The sequence below is a fragment of the Barbatula barbatula genome (assembly GCF_947034865.1).
Source record: "Barbatula barbatula genome assembly, chromosome: 1".
Lineage (NCBI taxonomy): Eukaryota > Metazoa > Chordata > Actinopteri > Cypriniformes > Nemacheilidae > Barbatula > Barbatula barbatula.
Window position 1 is genome coordinate 16317183 of NC_136766.1, and position 20233 is coordinate 16337415.

At 37.9% G+C, this 20233-nt stretch overlaps 1 protein-coding gene across 1 annotated transcript; it reads left to right on the plus strand.

Annotated features, from left to right (window-relative positions):
• The first annotated feature begins 9194 nt into the window (after positions 1-9194).
• On the plus strand, positions 9195-20230 carry heatr3 (HEAT repeat containing 3). The gene is made up of 15 exons (XM_079447627.1): positions 9195-9523; positions 9809-9981; positions 10318-10405; positions 10618-10721; positions 10964-11073; positions 11161-11301; positions 15614-15921; positions 17235-17325; positions 17583-17737; positions 17962-18044; positions 18179-18315; positions 18412-18500; positions 18585-18728; positions 19100-19276; positions 19520-20230. The coding sequence occupies exons 1-15, from the start codon at positions 9386-9388 to the stop codon at positions 19628-19630; spliced, it is 2049 nt and encodes a 682-aa protein (XP_079303753.1). The 5' UTR covers positions 9195-9385; the 3' UTR covers positions 19631-20230.
• Positions 20231-20233: the final 3 nt, after the last annotated feature.

Here is a 20233-nt window from a genome sequence, read left to right on the forward strand (position 1 = left end):
TATGTTGGTAACCAAACATCGACTCCCATTGACCCATTTTATAGACACAAAACCACTGAGACCTTTTTCAAAATATCTTCTTTTGTGGTCCACAGAAAATGGTGACATGCAGGTTCTAATGACATGAAATTGAGTAAATGATTTCAGAATGTTCATTTTTGGTTAACTATCCCGTCAAAGCCAATCTAATCGGACCTAATGATTGGTTCACATAAGCCGTTGTTGCTGTGTCTGGTTGGTCGGGATGCTTAGAAAAACATGGCAATGTTTTGATAATGCCATAACTCTTTAAGCATGTTATGCTGATATTTTAACATCAAAATTACACACTACAGCTTTTTATAAGGCTATAAAATTTCCTCCAACACCAAGATGTTGCCTCAGTATTTTCACAGTAATTTATAAAGTTTCTATTTAATGTGAGTTTATGTGTTATAAGAGTTTGTGGTTGGAAAGTGTTTGTTGCTCAGTGGACTTGTGAATCAGCACAACCATGCCTGCCACACTGGGAAGTGGTTAACACTTCCTCTTTCATTCTAACAGAGGAGAAAGAGAGGGAAAGAAACAGACAGACAGCATGGCTAGTCTCATGATTGAAGGCGGAGGGGTTGTTTATAAAGACACTGTCTCCAGTCTGCCGATATGTGTCTGTTGAACAACACACACACATATGCACGAGGTTTACTCCACACATACTGGTGGATATTGTTCACATTTGTTTATTTGGCTCTACAGGAAGTAGATCCTCTTACAGAGCATGTGGTTCTGCATCATCATACTGCTGTGTGTACTGTACCATTTGCTGCTGATCTTATAAGAGTCACAGTTACATAAACTCGAGAAGAATAGCTCCAGTATAATATTTCCTTCAGATCCCTTTCCAATAGTGTGTGCCATTTTTGCTGCTTAGTAATGCCGCTTTGTCTGGTGTGCATTGGGCGGCTGCTCATCAGGGGGAAAGTTGACAGGAGAAACATTTAGAATGCTGTGCAAAAGTTTGCTTACTCATTTTTATGACTGTATCCCTGAAAATGTCTTTGTTTCTCAGAAACAAGGATCTTGAATGTTACAGTGTTAGAAATAATGTGAAACTTTGAGCAGTATTCTCAACACTTGCTGTTCCATTAAACATGAGACAGAAATGTTTTAAGGTTTCTAGGTTATGTTTTTATAAACCTGTATACATTTCTTTGTTCTGTTACAGTCAACACAAAGAAAGTAATTTGGATGAATGTTAGCAACTGAGATTTCTGGGGCACCATTGACTTTCATAGTAAAGTCTCTGTTGCTTACATTCCTCTAAATATATTTTCCTTAAATATACAAATACATATATATACAGGTTGGGAACAACTTGAGGGTGAGTAAAAGGTGACAGATTTTTGGGGGGAAGAGTTTCCCTTTTGATGTGTACCTTATGGTGACATGCCAAAACTCCAAATGTGTATATTTTTGTATATTTTGTTGTATATGTTTTTCATCAGCTTTGCAATGTTTTGGTGTGGTGGTTTTATGTGAAAATCTAGGCTTGACGTCAGGTGTACATGTAACCCCCCCCCCCCCACATCCCTCACTTAACCACAACAACCAGCTGCAACACTTGTAACTATGACAGCAGTAAAAGGAGGATTCCATATTCCTTACCCCCCTTCCAACATTGGACAAGTGATAAGAGCCATTAGGGACTGACGATGGGATCCTCCTACAACAGAGAGCTATGAGTTGGACGTGTGTAATGGCCTCTTGAACCAAAGCATGTGAGAACAAGGTTTTGCTTTTGGCAGACTATGGTTAATTCACAGAGCGCTAATTCAGCAAACATGACTATCGCTGTTTTATATTACATATAGCTGCGCTCATTGATAATTAGTATATTCTGGATAGCATCTTTACTGAGTTACAGGAAGTTCTGTTTTACATGATTTATGTTGGATGGTCATTCCGTGAACTACAGTCACGCAGAAGAGGTTGTTTGGATGCGTGACATTCAAGACATTCTGTACTTATTATGTTTTGGGACGACGTTGGAACGGCAGGCTTACTTATCCATCCGCGTATTCATTCTCAGAATACCAAAATCAGGCCCTGAACCGTATCTGTTCAGTGTAATAAAATGTAAAAACATTAATAACGTTTGGGAAAAAATAAAAACTTCAAAAGCCTCTGATCATCGTGTTGGTTTATCTCCTGACCACATATCCAACATAGGCTTCAAGGACAGCACAGGTCATCTGGCTTTGTTTGCTCACGTTAATATTTATCCTTTGAAGTCCATTGAAGGATCGGCCAAGAGAACATTTGTAATTATTCTGATGAATTCCTCACATCTAGACGTTAAAGAACAAAAAGACAAAAGGAAAAATCTGCATGCGATACTGCAAAGTAACAAAAAGACAGAAGATGATAATCTGTGACAAATGCATACGTTTAATAACGCTGTGGTCTCACAAATATTTGGTAGAGTGTTACAATGTGCTAATGCCAATCATCTCGGTGTGAGTTTGGCCTTTAGGAGATGAGGTTGTAGTGAACTTTCATGTTTCTTTGCTGCAGTAAGGGAAATAAATCATTGTCATCTGCAAAATGATTTTGGAAAGCTTTTCTTCTAATAACCCAAACTAGCTCTCAGAAAACAATGGGGCCTGTAAAAACGTCTCTCTTTGAATTACGGCATGTTTTAGTTGCACCAGAAAAGTAAGCTTTGAGAGTTCAGGAATTCTAATAAAAATCATTGAGACCATAATATATATGTATAAAGGCATTTATAAGTGCTAATATTTACATGTTACAGAATGATGCTATGAAAACTGCTATACGAAACTGCACAGGGTGAGAACAAACTCTAATAAATATATGACGCAATCTGATCAGATAACATCTTTTGATATGGTTCAAATAGTTGTCCCGTGAAGGGCAAGAGCTAATTACCACAGCTGAGTTTCCTTTTGAAGAAAACTAGGCTGAGTTAAAGTTTTTTAATCTGTTTGCTTTGCTTATCAAAAATCAATTGGGTCTTAAGAACAGCCCAAATCAAGCCCACATGGTATAAAGCTTATGATGTCATCATCTAATAAAGTTTCAGCAGCTTGGAGCCTTTGTGGCCATTTGCTGTGCAAGTGCTTCAATGTGCTCTCATTGCCATTCAAAGCTCTCCAACCCATTCAATATATTGTGTTTTAAACAAGATTGAATGGATTGGCAGAATCTGCCAAAGCACACAGGTATGCGAGCTCAAATCTGGAAATGCTAACTGTCCTCTATGCAATTTAAACAGATTTATTTCCCACCTAAGATTTCGCATTACAAGGACGAATAACCATAATGCGCCGCTCAGGTCTAAAGAATCTCTGTGCGCCAACTCGTGTTTAAAGTCCAGCTGAGCTCCTGCCAGAGAATGTCAAGCCCACGCCCTCATAGCCAAACACTGGAAAACCGCCTGGAGAGCTTACACGATAGGCCTGCTGACTGCAGTTCTTTTAGCCAATCATTGCACTTGTGGAGCTGACACACCACCACCCTCTCTTAACCCCCCACTAACTGGGCACCCGGGAAGAGATCACGAGGGGCATGGGGTTGGAAGAGGTTACTAGATTGGTATCGGTCTAACATGGTATTTTGGCATGGCATAGAGTATGCCGATGCACACTGTCAACAGTATTTTTAAACCCCTTCAGTCAGTTCAGCACAGTTCGGCCAGTAAGTCAAAGATCTTTATCTTTTTAGCTTCAGAGGATTTACACAGTGGGAGAGGAAAGAGGGTATAGAACCCATCACATTTCTGCCTTAAATGCCCTTTTTATTTCATTTGTTTAGCTAATTATACAACTCATCCCTTGTTACTCTGCTGTATTTACATTTACTTTTTACATTTTTAGTCATTTAGCAGCCGCTTTTATCCAAAGCGACTTACATAGAGTTCAGAGAGCAATATGTCATACAGGAGCAATAATACAATAGGTGATAATAACAAGTTACTAGTTTCAACAAAAGCTAGAACAATACCTATTGAGAGAAAGAGAGAGGGTTGGTTTTTTTATTATTTTTTTCTCTAGGTAGATAGATAGATAGATAGATAGATAGATAGATAGATAGATAGATAGATAGATAGATAGATAGATAGATAGATAGATAGATAGATAGATAGATAGATAGATAGATAGATAGATAGATAGATAGATAGATAGAAAGATAGATAGATAGATAGATAGATAGATAGATAGATAGATAGATAGATAGATAGATAGATAGATAGATAGATAGATAGATAGATAGATAGATAGATAGATAGATAGATAGATAGATAGATAGATAGATAGATAGATAGATAGATAGATAGATAGATAGATAGATAGATAGATAGATAGATAGATAGATAGATAGATAGATAGATAGATAGATAGATAGATAGATAGATAGATAGATAGATAGATAGATAGATAGATAGATAGATAGATAGATAGATAGATAGATATGACATATCTGATGTCTGTCATCGCAGAGTTCCTGTAACATTCATGAAGCAATATTACATATCTCACGCCCATTGAAGCACACACTCCTACACCCTAACCGTGACTACTTACACCTTTATTTCCAGGTAAACGCCAGTCAGGCATTTGGGCAGTTCACCGTTTCAGACCCTCATAACAAGCAGCCCTGACAGAGTACATTTCTCACAGCACAACCTCTCAACAAAACTACTTCACAGTTCACAGGTCCCATTATTACGAACATACTTTCATAAACCATCAGTGACACATACAAATGCAAAGCGTTGTCCAAATAATGTTCTTTAATTAAGTGTTATTATGTGTTTCTGTGACCATAGAGACAAATATCACCCACTTATTTTGACCCAAATAGCCTTCTTTCTCTTCTTATACAAGACAATTTCGGTTTATTCATCTGCCTTTCTCATTCTGTCTCTTGGATCAAGTCTCTCCATTATAACGTTTTAAGACAGCAGTGTGTGTTCTGATTTAGTTATAGTGTTTGTGTGGGCACGATAGTGGAGATGTTGCTTTAGTATAGAAGTAAGTGTCTCAGTCTCATAAAACAGTGAGCAGCTCTGCTGTTTAGCTTGTCATGTAAGTAGACCCACACGGATCTACGCCCACATATAACGCCACACGCTCTGCAGATTTCAGCAGAATTCAAACGGCAGTTATTCACAAAGTTCTGCACATCCTCCAACTCTTGTGAGTGTATTAAATGTTTTGCCTTTTATGAAATAACTTAATGAGGCTTTTAGCTGCCAATAAATCAGGATTCCCAGCTGCATTTAAAACCTGCCATGTTCAAACCTGTTACACAGTATTCTGCTGTTTAATCTTGTGTTAAACTCAGTGGAGAAAATGCAGAAAAATATTCAGTTTGAGCTCAGTCATGAGATACAAACGCGAGCCTACAACCATGTGCTGTGTTTTATCTCACCCTCAATTACTTGCTCTCTTTACAGTAAAACACCCAAAACTCAGAAGAGAACCCAACTCTTAGCAGGTGATGGTATAGAGGGAAAGAAATTTGAAATAAGGACAAATGTAACATTTCAGTGATGTATACAACCATTCAACCACCATTTCCTTTTCTCTTACACATTATGTCATTAACTTAACTATTGTTTATGAACCCCATCTATACGCATGTGACTCCAACCGAGTTTAAAAGGTTAAGACACAAAACACACAAGCAATTCACAGGCCGTAAAATACACGGTGAATGTTAACACCATTCCTCAGGGGCTTATAATGCTCTGTGTGTGTGAAATGAATGAAGCTGCATCTATAGTGTAGGGGTCTTGCCTTCAGAGCTAATGCTAACACCTTCAGCACAATTAGGCCTTCACACTTTTTTAAGTCGCATTTCCATGAACAATGCTGCTAATGCTAATCTGGTTAAAGGTGTTGCTATCATGTGGCCAGCGTCAGAAACCCTTTCAGTCATGTACACTGAAATATTGCAAGCATTGGCCAGACAGACAATATCCTGTACCAGAGATAAAATCAGATATGGATAGCATATTACTGAGGATACTATCTATACCATGGTATCCATTATCCGCTTTTTTCAGCAATTGACCTCTGAAAGCAAAAACATTTCATAAGGATAATTTTAACTGATGTTTACATCAGCGTACGTATGTTGCTAACGGCTCAAATCTAAAATGCACTTACCCTCAAGAACTAAATCATACGGTCAAAATAGCTATTATCTAACATGCTGCTATTACATTATGACGGAAATATTATGAATCCATTCATCCATTGGTCCAACAGACCCCCTTCCCCCAGAGATTTTAAGCATTGTTTTTCTCTGGAAAGCGAGTCACATGAATCAAGGATATAATTTTCCGTAAATCTAGAGTTAACCTGTCTGATCAAGTTTTGGGTGTATGAGTGATGCACATTTTAAAAATGATACAATGATACAATTCCCTCCTACGCTGAGGTCCATGATGATCACACTATCAGGCCTGAAACAGATGATCTGCACTAATATTTTTAATTCAGAGGAGAAAGAGGTGAAGAAAAGTATTTGGACCAGCTCACTGTTTCCAGATATGTGATGTAGATCTTTGTTTCTGCAGCTGGATGAGTGTGTGTTCGTTTGTGTATTGTTGCTTTTCTTTAGAGGTCAGATTGAAGCCTTTAGGGCAACAGCTGATGGATAAACATCACAGGGAAATTGAAACAATTAAACCTCATCTGTTCATTGGGCCACTCTTTTCTTAATTCTATGTGGCTTGAAAATAAACACAGTGATTACCCTGTAGCTATTTAGTAAATTAGTTTGTTCCTAACATGTAAATCTTAAAGAGTCTGACATATAGGTATGTGAGTGTTTTTTAACCCAACTCAAAATGTAAACAATTTTGTTTATTCAAGTTTGTACATTGGCACATGTATATTATTTTTACTCTTGTGTTACACCTCAGTCTCACCCAATGGAGGAGGTTTGCAGGAAAACAGATAGTGTCCATTTAATTAAATGCCATTATGTGGTTTTCCTGTCACCACACACAAACATCACCCACTTATTTCAACATACAGAGCCCCTTTTCTCCAAGTTACATAACATTAGTCCGTTTCTTTGTCTCTCTTCTTCACATGAAATCTCACTCCTGTAGTGTTTTTAAAGCAGCATGGGACCAGTGTTCTGACTCTATTGTAGCACTTGTGTGGGCACAATGGCGAATATACGCTATGTCTACGTTACTGTCTTCTTTAACTTTCATAGTAAACAGCCTTGGTTGTTATAAAGATATATACAGGCCCACAAACACTTACTTTCGCTATTCAGAATGGATCACCCCAAAACTCAGAAGAGAAAGCAATATGAACCCATAAATAAAACATGAATAAAAAAGGGAATCCTCTGGTTTAGTGAAAAAAGAATGTGTGGTTTGATTTAATCAGTTAAACTACTTTGGCTATCTGTTAAAATGGACTCAGACCACAAGAGAGACCAGGACTACAAAAGAAGAAATCACATGAAGTCACAGAGTTTTGTGTTGAACCATTTGCAGGCTTCGTGTTTTCATTTTGCTCTGTGAGATTGTGAACATCCGTTTAAAAAAGCAGAAATATGTTCTGTCGTCTTGTGCTCAATGTTTCCACTGTGGTGGGTTTTTTTTAGACAATAACACACCGAAACATATTCTCTGCAACTAATTATAATGTCCTATGTCATTTACTTTCTGAAATAAAGAGACATTTAAAATCGTGCAACCTTGTGCAAAAAGACAGACCTAAAAACTTAAAGCAACGGTAAAGCATATATGACTGATTGCAGATGCTAGAGGAATGTCTGGCCTATTTGTTTAACTGAGATGAAAAATTTGGGTTGTAGATCATTCACCTCTAAAGGGCCAAATGGCCAATGCCCATCCGCCAAAAGATCCTCTCACTGCTCCTCTTTGGCTCAGGAGCTTATGTATATTTCACCAAGCAGATGTATTTCATCATTGTGCTGCACTGTTTGTCCACAAAATCTGAAAAAGTGTGAATTTGCTGTTGAGGAAGTTTGGCAGAGTAACGTAGAGCAACATTTCCATCTAGAGGTGAGAGTGAGTACTGTAATGTATTGCCCACCTACTTCAACAGACATTGAGATTCCCCAGCTATACACATTCTGGGTGTGTGATGGTGCTGTGTGTGTATACTGCATATAATATGCAGTCAACTTTAACCTCTGTTAAATCATAAACACTGCATTAAGAACATATAAAACTTTAGAATGCGTATGTGCGTCTTATAAATGAGTTTATGAGTTCCTCAGACCTTCATAGATAAAGAGCTTTTATCTCAGTGAAAGAACACCAGATGTTGTTCCAAAGAAAACCTGTTGGACCAGGAATCAACCTTTATACACTTTAATAGGCTAATCCAGTTTTTCAATGTGTATTGCAGACCAAGACAGAGAGAAAGTGAGAGAGCCATATGTGTGTTAAGATTTTTTTATTTTAAAGTGCTTCATAATGTTGAAATCCTGAACTTCAAGCTGTGTGCGATTTTGAAACATGCCGATTTGTAATGAAGTATGGGCCCTGAGCTTTTCTTAAGCTCTCTCTCAGGACAGTTGCTGGGGTGAGTTGCCACGCGCTGACTAGCAGTAGGGGATCTGGAAAGGAAGACCCAGGGTCTCTAGCTCTCATTGGACACACTACACAGAGTTAGGAGAGGTCAAACGTGTGCTGCAGCCAAAACTTACTTCATTGAGAAAGAAAGAAAGAAAGAAAGAAAGAAAGAAAGAAAGACTCAACAACGTCATTTCAAATAAATAAGAAATAATTCTGAATTTATAGAACAATCTAAACTGCAGTCACGTTGAATGCTGGGGCATACAGGGAATGAAAAAGCATGAAATAATTAATTTTTCATTCCCAGATTCCAAAGAGGGAATGCAGAAGATCAGGCAGATTATAGACAGCAAAGGGAAGAATTTACTTACTTTAACACTGTTAAAGATTAGACACGGACTCTCCTGAAGGACTTTGTCTGTAACAAGATCAAATGCGCTTGCTTTTGATTTATATATCGTTGAGCGATGAGATCTTATCGAGAAAACAGATGACTGGTTGTTGACCATTCAACTGTATTTCCTCTGCCAAGCTATTCGATTTTTATCAGTCCCATCCTCCCTTTGCTTTCACGCCCACCTTTCAGCTGCATTGCGTTTCAGGCCCACTAGATGGAGCGCTCTTTGTTTTATGCGTTTCAGGCCCACTAGATGGAGCGCACTTTGCTTTTTCGACACTTTTGCGACAATCTTTCACGCTGTACGGTGCGTCCGCTTTCCACATGGTCGCTCGTGCTCGTTGGTTTGGCTGAGTTATTCGTAGCTGATAGACTTTAAAGTGTAAACCCAGCACACAAAACACGTGCAAATGGGAAAGACGAAGAACACCAAATTCAAACGTCCGCAGTTTTCACCCGATGGCATTGCGGTAACTTCAGCTAAACAGTCTATTGACGAAATAGAAGAGGATGATGATGACTCCCCTGCCGCGGAGTTTCTCGATAAAGTAAGCTGCTATGAGTTAAAAGTACTCCTCTGACGGCTTTGCAGTTCGGCAGTACATTACGTTTTAAAGCAGAATTTTGGTAAAATAAATAAATGTATTTACAGCACCAGCTCTTTAAATGCCATGGGGAATAGAAGCTAGTCAGCAAAACTGCTTTACACGCGAACATCTGTCACACACGTGGAAACATGTTCTCATATATTTATATCTGAACGAGACGGTCTTTTTTCTAACATGAATGTAGAGTGTTTATAACCCATCGTTTGTTTTTCTCTGTGTGTTTAGTTGGAGAGTCCGTCAGCAGATCTGCGCGAGTATGCATGTGCGAGTATCTCTCGTGTTGTACAGCAGAGTCAGATCATCCCAGGATTCCTGCAGAGAGATGCTGTTAGAAAGATCGGACCCTTACTGCTGGATAACAGCCTGGCCGTCAGAGAAACAGCTGCTGGAGCACTCAGGTACTAACCTACACTCAACCTGAGGTTTAAAACAAAAACCACAGACACACCATAGAGGAATACGTTCACATCCAGCCCATGGATCTTAACTACACTTTTCTCATAAACAGGCACAGGTGTGGTGCCAGTAAAATTGGAATGTGCACTGAAGTGTCTAATTAGAGTGTCTGAAATTTGAGATGTGTCATGGGTACTAGTTGCAGGGAACACATGCTGATGAGATCATTTTGGACCAAAGTGTCAGCCAAATGAATGTTTGGTGTATTACCTTTTGCACTGGTTTAAATAAGACTGATTAGATCTCAGTTGTTCATTAGTACCTTCTGTACTGTACAGGAATCTGAGTGCATGCGGAGGCCCTGAAGTGTGTGAAAACATGGTCAGACAGGACGTGCTGACGCCTCTAATTGCCCTCATGAGGGAGGTATGAATTTTGAATCTATACAGCATTAACATCTAATATATTATTATAAGAAATGGTGAACATCTTACCATTATAAATCTTTTAAGATGAAAATTCTGTCATTATTTACACGCATTTGCCATTCAAATTTTTATTTTATTATCTGACAAATTCAAGTCAATCTCAGGCAAATTCACTTTCCTGCCTGACTGTTTTTTGTCTGTGGATAACAGTGCTGTGCTGGTTTTGACGTGAACCCTTCTCCTGCTAAGAAAGGACAGAAGCACACGGTGGAGAATGTTGCCAATGAGGCTGTGAATTTACTTTGGAACCTCTGGTAAGATTGAACTCAACCAGACACTAGGATCATGTTTACACCTGTTACTAACAGTTGTGTGATAAGTGTCTCAAATACATCAGATTGGTGGAGGGCAGGTTTTTTTGTGACTACTCTGTGAGCATTTTGGTGTCAGGCATACAGAAAATGGACAAAACAATTGTAACTGGGTTATAACCCAAACTAAATTGTCTCCGATATGCTAACAATGGATCGTTGTGTGTTTTGCTGTGTGTGGGTAGTGAGAACAGTAGCACAGCAGTGTCCGTGTTTAACAAAGCTGGACTTGTAGATGCTCTTCTACGTTGTCTGGAAAGGCATCATCAGAATATGGAGCTGGCGCTGTCAGCAGGTATACATCCTCTCAAATAGACACAGAGATGCATGGTGATTTCTATACATTCTAATGCTTTTTTTTGTGTGTGTGTTGTTTGCGTAGCTCACTGTTTGCACACTGTGTCAGAAGAGAACTCAGACCTTGTGCATAGGGTGAATTCAGCAATGTTTCCTGTCTTGGACAGAATTTTGTCCTCCAAACAAATCAGTATGGAACACACTCTACTGCACACACTTGCTGCAGGTAAGTGACACACAACAATGAATATACCGAAAGCAAAAAAATAAAAAGTAAAATAAGTTTAAAACGCCAATGGGAAAAGATAAGTTTTCAACCTCGATTTAAAAACCATAATGGAAGATGCAAGACGAATGTCCAGAGGGAGTTGATTACACAAAAGAGGGGCAATGACAGAGCCTTGTCAGTGGATCTTAAAAGTCTGAAAGATAATCTGAGGTTATATTATTCCAAACACTGGTTATAAATACAAACAGAGAAAACTAAAATTACAAGACTTAGTAAATGCTATAATTGAAATTGACAGTCAGCTTCTTAATAATCCTACTCCTGAGTTGCATGCTAAGAAGGTGGAGTTAAAAACTGAGTTTAATTTGCTCAGTACACAGAATGCTGAATTTATGCTGCGAAGATCTAAAGCTACTTTTACGAGTACAGAGACAAAGCTGGTCGGTTATTGGCTTCCCAATTTAAAGGACTAGCGGCCTCTAGTCTAATTACTCCGATCAATGATTAATCTGGTCGTTTAACAAAAAATCCATCTGATATCAATGCTGTAGTTTTTCTTATTACTCTAATCTTTATGAATCAGAACCTCCCATGGATGATTGCATTATGGATAATGTTTTAGATGCAGATGTATCTGATAAGTTTGATAGACCTCTCGAGTTAAATTCGATTTGACAAATTCTTTATCTTGTGAAAATTGGTAGGGTGGCTGGTCCAGACGGTTTTCCGAATGATTTCTGCAAAAGATTTGCCAAACAGTTGGCACCTTTACGGTTAGATATGTATCATGATTCTTTATCCAACGGCTATCAACGGTTTTCCCCTCACGAGAGTTACTTGTTAAGGATGTCCTCTCTCTCCAATATTGTTCGCGTTAGCTATAAAACCTCTCTTTGAAAAATTCCTTGCTTTTCTCAGGCATCATTAGGGGAGTTTCACTCTATGCTGATAACCTTTTGCTTTATATTTCAGATTCTGTCACCTCAATCACTGATTTGTTGCATATTTTTAATTCCTTTGGATCCTTTTCTGGAAACAAGCTTAATATTTATAAAAGTGAATGTTTTCCAGTTAAGAATCTGGCCGGCAGTAGAAAGCATTTTAAAACTTTCTGCTGCTTCTCCTCTTTATGGCCCTTTTATATAATTAATTTCTTCCTTCAACCTTATGTTTATGTTTCATGGAAAAACAAGGGTCTAGTGCATTTTTCAGATTTATTTATTGGTGTTTTCACAACTTTTTCTGCTCTTGCAGAAAATATTTGTATACCACAATCTAACTGTTCATTCTCATTGTCCGCCTGAACCTTCTTTATATGAAAAGAGTCTATTACAGAAATTTTTAATAATAAAATTCTTATGTTTTGCCTTCATCTTCTCGTTTTAAACATTAATGGGAAGAAGAATTCAGTATTGTGGGAATTAGCTGCTGGCAGAGTTAACTCTTCATCCTGTGCCAGACTGAGTCTGATTCAATTGAAAGTTTTTCATAGAAATAATTTAACAAACGTAAAATTAAGTAAGCTTTTGCTGGATGTGGATGTCACTTGGAATAGGTTTTTGCTGGCTCCTTCTGATCATACCCATGTGTTTTCTTTTTTGTTCTAAAGTTTTGGCCATGCCCTTTAATTTAGTTTCATCGATTTTGAATGAGAACACAAAAAAGTATGCTAATGTTTTTGCCCTTGCATCACTAATAGCTCCCAGACTAATTTTACCACACTGAAAGTCTTCTAAATCTCCCTCCTCTTTTTCCTGGCAAGAAGATCTCTTGTCTTTTCTATATATTGAAAGAAAATTTGCATTAAGAGGTTCCACTGACAAATTGTATAAAAAATGGTGTCCTCTACTTAATTCGTAAGATTCATAATGTTTTAGTTTTTTTATGGAATCATTTGATTATTGTGGGTGGACAGTGGGGTATACTAAGGGTTGTGATTGTCTGTTTATGTTTCCACTTTGTTGTTGTTAATGGGGAAATAAGGAATGTATAGATTAATTGTTATTTTCTGGATTTATTCCAATAAGAAAAGTCTGGAAGATGACAAAGGGATAAGATGATCTTTCACATAAGATGGAGCTTGCCCATTAAAAAAGTAGAAAAACAACCATGGGAGAATCTTGAACTGAAATCTAAACTGGAACGGAAGCCAATGAAGAGAAGCTAATATTGGAGTGACATGGTCATATTTCTTAGCCCTGGTCAACAGCCTTGAAGCTGCATTTTGTTCCAAGTGGCGGTATTAAATACTTTGTAACATTGGATTTTTAAGGTCATATTTTGGTTTATGGAGTGTCCAACAACAAGTTTGTGTACATACAAGGTGTAAAAACACTATTATGTTGTAATAACAGGAAGTAATTCTTACCTTTCTGACGATTCATCCGTCTAATCCCCTCCTATCCGCGAGCCTAGTGTCGTGATTGGCCTGTTGTGTTTGGTCAAACACGTTCAGCTTGTGCCCCAAATGAAACCATCATTACTGGATTACGGTTTACAGGTGGTTGGATATTATATACAGTGTATAAATAGTAGTTTGAGGCAGAGTCTGACAAAGTAACATCCTAAAACGCTAATCAACAAGAAACTCGACAGCACGACTGGAGCACGATGTTTCTCAGTGGCAAGTGACAACTCTTGTCATCAAACTTCCAGTGTGACAACATGCATGTTTTTCTTTGGCTCATCATTGAAATTAAATATTATTTTTTACTTTAAATACTGTTAATACGTTAGTAATAATATTTCATCTTTACTGTGCGTTATGTTACGTTACAAAGAGCATTTTTAGAAAGTCGACAGTATAAAAAAGATTTTAGTTTCACCCCTATATATCTATATAGGGGCAAAAAGGACATTTACACTTCTCTAGTAACAGTATTATACTTGGACTTATTGTCACGGCATACAGTGTACGGACAAGTCAATTTTCTTTGTTAAAAAGCAGCTGTACAAGAAAATATTGACTATAAGCAAAACATATAAGGTTATGCAAATCAAAACACAGGTCAAATATCCGACAAACTATAAATTCCTATATCAAACTATAAAATTCTACCAGCCGGCAAACTGTGGCGATCAACCCAAAACTCCATTGGAGGAGCAAAATGACCTAAGAGGCAAACCAGGCCTAACCAGGGGATTCCGGTTCCCCTCTGGCAAAAGCTGCAGTAATAGTCAAATAGATTGAACACTTAAAATAGCTGAGTTCATAGCTAGATAAACCAACTGTAATACCCCAGAAATAACGGTACATGTTAACGTTAGTGTTATATGCATTAGCTAAACAGAGGTATAAGGTACACAAATATCTTTTTGTCACAATCTCAGGTTTTGATTCGGTGGTAGACCTAACAGGTCCAAATAAAGTCAGTATTGCCCCCTCTTTCAAGCATAGTCGTTTAACATATCCTGCAGTGAACGTGCCAAGATTATTGAAGCAATCTTCAGTGAAATGATGCGCGCACAGTAAAACCCTGGGGTTATTCTAGTTCTTCTTTTGGTAGTTTAAATAAGATGGACTTTGCGTCACAACGTAGAACACAGGTTCTAGACCGTGTTTGGGGGAGAGAGTGAAGTTTTCGCGGCAGTCCTAGCAAAACGTAGGCGGTGACTATTTCTAACGACGTAGATATGCAGCGGTTAGAGACTAGGTCACATCTCGTTTGCCTGATTCGGAGTTGACTCCCTTTTTTACAAGCCAATAACTTTGCTATTAATTTTCCTTCGGACTTACAATTTGGCAGACTGCTTGCTTTATAACACGGCAACATAACACACTGCATGAAATGTAATTTTCATGATCTGATGTTACTTGCGCTTTAAAGTGATGACTGAGGCAGACCTGAATACAACGAATTATTGTAGTCTAAACGTTAGGTAATAAAAGCATGAATTACCTCCTCCAAAACTTGAAAAGTTAAATATATAATGTAATATATACATACATATATTAAAAATATAAAATGTACTATTTTATGTAAATCGGCTATGTTGAAGCCTTTTTTCAGGTCTATATTCCCCCAGACATAAGTTTCTTTGTGGACCTTAATATGAGATGCCTCATGTGTTTATAAATGGCTAAATGCATACAACTCTCTTTTTGTTTGCCTTACACATCATCTTGAAAATGAAACAGTTGTGGTAAAACACATGGCCCAAAATAAAACATGTACAATCCAGTTATTAAACCTGCAAAATTCCTCTAATTAATGAATGCTGTATTAGTGCTTTGTGACCAGCTGATAAACGTTTGAATGAGCCTTATGAATGTTTCATATAGATAATAGTTGTTTATTTTGTTTCCAAGGCTGTTTATGGAATCTGAAGAACAGTCTGTCTTCAGCGCAGCAGTCTCAGACAGTCAGTGCACTGGTGGCCACTCTCTCACACAGCCTCAGTTTGGACGCTGGAGAGCTGATCCCGGATCTGTGGCGTGCTGAATCTGCCCATCTGTCTAAAGATGGCACATCTGCAACAGAGTCAAGTCACACAGACGAGCAGGCTGGAGGGCACATGGCCGAAGCAGAGATGATTGAGGAGGATGGGAAGATAAATAGGGGAAAGGCAAATGGCGGGAAAGCCAAGAAAAATAATGATATCTCAGATTTGTTGCCTGTAAGTTATAGCTTGTACTATTTGTCTTTGTAAGATGTAAAGTTGGCACCTTAAAGGAAATATTTGCATTAGGGCTGCCAAGGTAAACATGATACTTTATTAGATTAGTAAATTGAATAGCATTCAATTGAACTATTTGTTGTTACTGCCATCTGATACTTATCTAAAACAGTCTGTTTTCCATAGCTTCAGTCAGATACCCTCTTTATTATCAGTGTGAGAAAAGATCATTTTTGTCAAATCATACATATAAAGGCATATGTCATTTTGGTAAGGTAAAAAATATTGTTTTCAAGAGAAAAATGCATTTGAATTCAATGTAATTATAATTTTAATACAAATTTAGCATGCACTAATAAAAGCATAACATAATTTATATCATACATTTAATAACAGGTCTAGTTTGCACACACACTGTAAGCTAAGAAGTTAGAGTTTATACAGAGGTTAGCAGTGCCCTCTGATATTCTGTCTTTACTACATTCCAGTACATGATGGCTCGGTCTCACCCTCTGGATAAATGTTACATGACTCAATTAAGGCCAGTGTGAGGGAGGGCACACCATACTGTTTTTTTACCCTCGAACCATCTTTACCATGTGATGGCACATCTGTCCCTTAGAGACATGTTATTTATGCTGTCTCTTAACGCAGACTGACATGTCCCTTTCATGTATGAGTATGTAGGGCTGCCGTAACCTGTCTAGAGATCCTGCTGGTTTGTCCAGAGGGCATCCTGGGGCTTTACATATCTGGATATGCATGGTGTGCTTTGATGCAACTGCTTCCTGCATTTGTGGCCCTGTTTATACCTGGTATTTACATTTGTTTCAGCTAAAACAACTGAAAAATATTTGGGATTCTGTTTGCGCCTATTTTTAGTTTTAGCAAACTAAAGTGTGTATTGCTCGAAAGGGATATTGATGCCAAATGTGAAAAGAAATGAAAAGAAGCAAAACATCTATTGCAAAATAAGAATTCTGTGATAATTTACTCACCCTTGAGTTGTTATGCAAGTAGGTATACATTTCTTTGTTCTGATGAACATAGAGAACGATATTAAATTAACGCTTGTAACCAAAGGGTTCCTGGCCACCATTGAAGGTTTATTTATTGAACACAAAAGATGATATTTCGACGAATGTAGGAAAGCAAACAGTTCTGGGGCCCTCTTGACTCTTTTACTCTTATTGAATTAATGAAGACAGATTTTTCATTATTGGTTTAAAAAAAATTCAAGCAGCTTTATGAAGATTTCTCCATCTCTTATATTCATAAAATTAAATAAGTGTTGTGGTCTGTGTTTTTTTAAGAGAGACAGACTGGAGTTACGGGAGGCCAGTGCACTTCTGTCAGCACAGCAGACGTCCCTGGAAATCATTGTCAACATGTGCTGCTCTGATGGTGAGTGTGTGTGTATATATGGCAAGCGGATGTTTCAGAGTGCAACATAAATATTATGCTACTTTGCTGAATTTAAAGTGCTAATGTGCCAAATTAGCGCAATTACTTCCATGTTTGTGTCAGCGAAGACCAAACCTGGTAACGTGATGGGTTATTCAAGGGAAATTACTTCTCTCAAAAGGATTTCAATATCTGGATTGACAATATCAATATTGTCTAACATGTTCATTTTCAGTGAGTTATTGTTGTGTGTGTAGAGCCATCAGATGATGAGTGGGAAGAGATGTCCAGCAGTGATGAGAGTGAGATGTGTGCCGATGGAATGACAGACTCTAACTCCTCCCTCTTCTCTCCTCTCTGCTTGTCGGCCGAACTACACACAACCCTGCTCAACCACAGCATACCTCAACAGGTAAGACAAAGTGGTATTACAAAGTAAGCAAAACCTACAACAGCAGGGATTTTATGGGGATGTTTTTTTATGATGGTATACGCTGAAACATGTTGCATTGCACTGCATTTTGTCTCAATTGTGTTAAAGAGCTTTGGTAATTATAAGGTGAATAGATGAGGAGTTTTGTGTAACATATTGCTTTTGTCAGCTGTGTTCATTTTATATATTATTTTTATTTTTAGGTTTTAAAGAAGGCAGAGTTCCCAAGCCCTGCTGCCCTTGAGATCTGTAGCAAGGACCCTTCATGGAAATGCCTCTTGAGAAAGTAATTACTCCACACATTGTCTATTGTTTCTTGAATTGAGCACATCATCATCCATGTGTTTTTTTACAGGTGGTCATTGCATGGTAATAAACCAGGAAAACCCAAATCTTATATACTTGTTCTGTTTCTCCCAGGATGCACCGGGTGCAATGTCGGGCTCTGACATGTCTCCATAATATTCTTGCCTCTATGGACACAGAATCTCTTGGTGGTGCTTCAGGGCTCCAGGCTGTCACTCAGCACCTCTCCTCATTGGTCTTCAGCTCATCAGGTCGGTGCCAATGGATTTCATACAAAATCTGTCAAGCCATTAATATGACTAGCCAAGCTTACTTCAGGGTGTAATTTGTTGTGGTTTCATTTCTAGAGTTATTAAAGGATGAGGAGTTCCTGGAGGCTGTGACCAGCGCTTTGCGCTCTCTGCTACAGATCATGGCTTCCAAAAACATGCCTCAGGTGACAGCATTTACTGGTTTTATCTTTTGGTACATAATTGTTTTAAGCTGTAGCTTGTATTTCTTTGTGTGTGTTTTCGTGCAGTGTATGACTCCTCACCAGCTAATGAGATTTTGTGAGGCGGCTAGCAGGTGTGAGCTGGTCAGTGTGAGAGTTAATGCTCTGGCCGTTCTCGGCATCACAGGAAGCTCTCTTGCCAAAGAGAAAGACACTGCGGACACTCTTCAGGTAATACTGATAGTGATAGAATTCAGATCATTTGTCAATCAACATTCGTATTCTATATATTACCTGTGCAGTATCCTCATTATGCAAACGCGATACATTTTTTGCATAAAGAGAATAGGTGAAATTAAAGACTTCATTTGATCTTAATGTTTTCAAAATTAAATAGGAATAGATACAAAGAAACCAACTTGACAAGTTTAACTTACAATAGGAATTATTTTGTTTAGCCATGCTTAAGAATGAAATGTTTAAAACATAGAAGCAAGTAAGCTCCAGCATTGCGTAATGGCTTAGCTGTTCCAGTTAATTCTAAAAATGTTCAAATAAGTAATATGTGATGGTGAAAGCTTAGTAAAAATCTTCATTTGCAGCTGATTGGAAATGCATTATTAGATGTGGCAACAAAGGACCCTAACTTGGTGGTGTGCGGAGAGGCGCTGGACGCCCTCTTTGATGTGTTTGCTGATGGAGATGAAGCAGAGAAAGCAGCAAAACATATAAACCTGCTCTCATCTCTCAAAGCCCTTCAGCCGGGATTCAGGGCCAAGGTATCACAGAAAGGCTTTAAGGAATATCAAACATATGCAACACAATTACACACCTTTACAATTTCACAAAAATACTTTTTCAAATCCATGTTTAATATTGACCTCTAGGTTATACATTATACATTTCTTAAATCAAAGTCTGGCATAGTCTGGACTTTCATTGCTAGGTCTCTGTATTCTAGTATGTTCCAAGGCCTTTAGATGGCAGCCCTTTCACAGTTTGGCCCTTTTGTGCTTTTACAGCTGCGAAAGGAAGGAAGAGGAAAATACAGCCCTGATCAGCTTTGTGTTCTGGACAACATAAGGATCAACCTTAAGCGATTCATCGGATACCTAGAGAACCTTAAAAAATGAACAGAACATATCAACAGTGCATATTTTCAGTTAAAGGCGAACCTTATTGTTATTTAGCTTTTTATGTCTTAAATTTTTATTAATGAGTGTTTGTGTGAAAGAGCAAAGAAAATTTAGGTTTGATGAAATTAATTTGCTGTTAATGTTTGTAAAGCAAAACATATTGGTGCTTTAATTAAAGCATAAATTATCATAAAGGTCTTGTGATGTTACACTTTATTTTAAATTGAAGCGACAAAACAGCTGTTTTTTTGTTACGTAAGCCTGTCTAAAATGTGTTTTGGATTTATGTACACTACACTGGCCATCACACTGAACAGTAATGGGGTGAATTTAAAGAATGTCACAGTAAGAGTTAGATCGCGTATTCAGCCTTAGGTTTTGCTGTAAAACCTGTCCGTGTGTTGGCATTTGAAAAATGGTGACGGAGCAGTGCCCAGGGTTACTTTTATAACAACAAAGCACTTTTGTGTGATACAGGAACAATACGATAACACAAAAAATTGTTTAAAGCTGTCTAAAGGGAAATGATAAATGTCCCCTAGATGTTTAGGTAAGATCTTTAATTCTCAATGTTTTATTTGACACTTTATTTCCACTAAT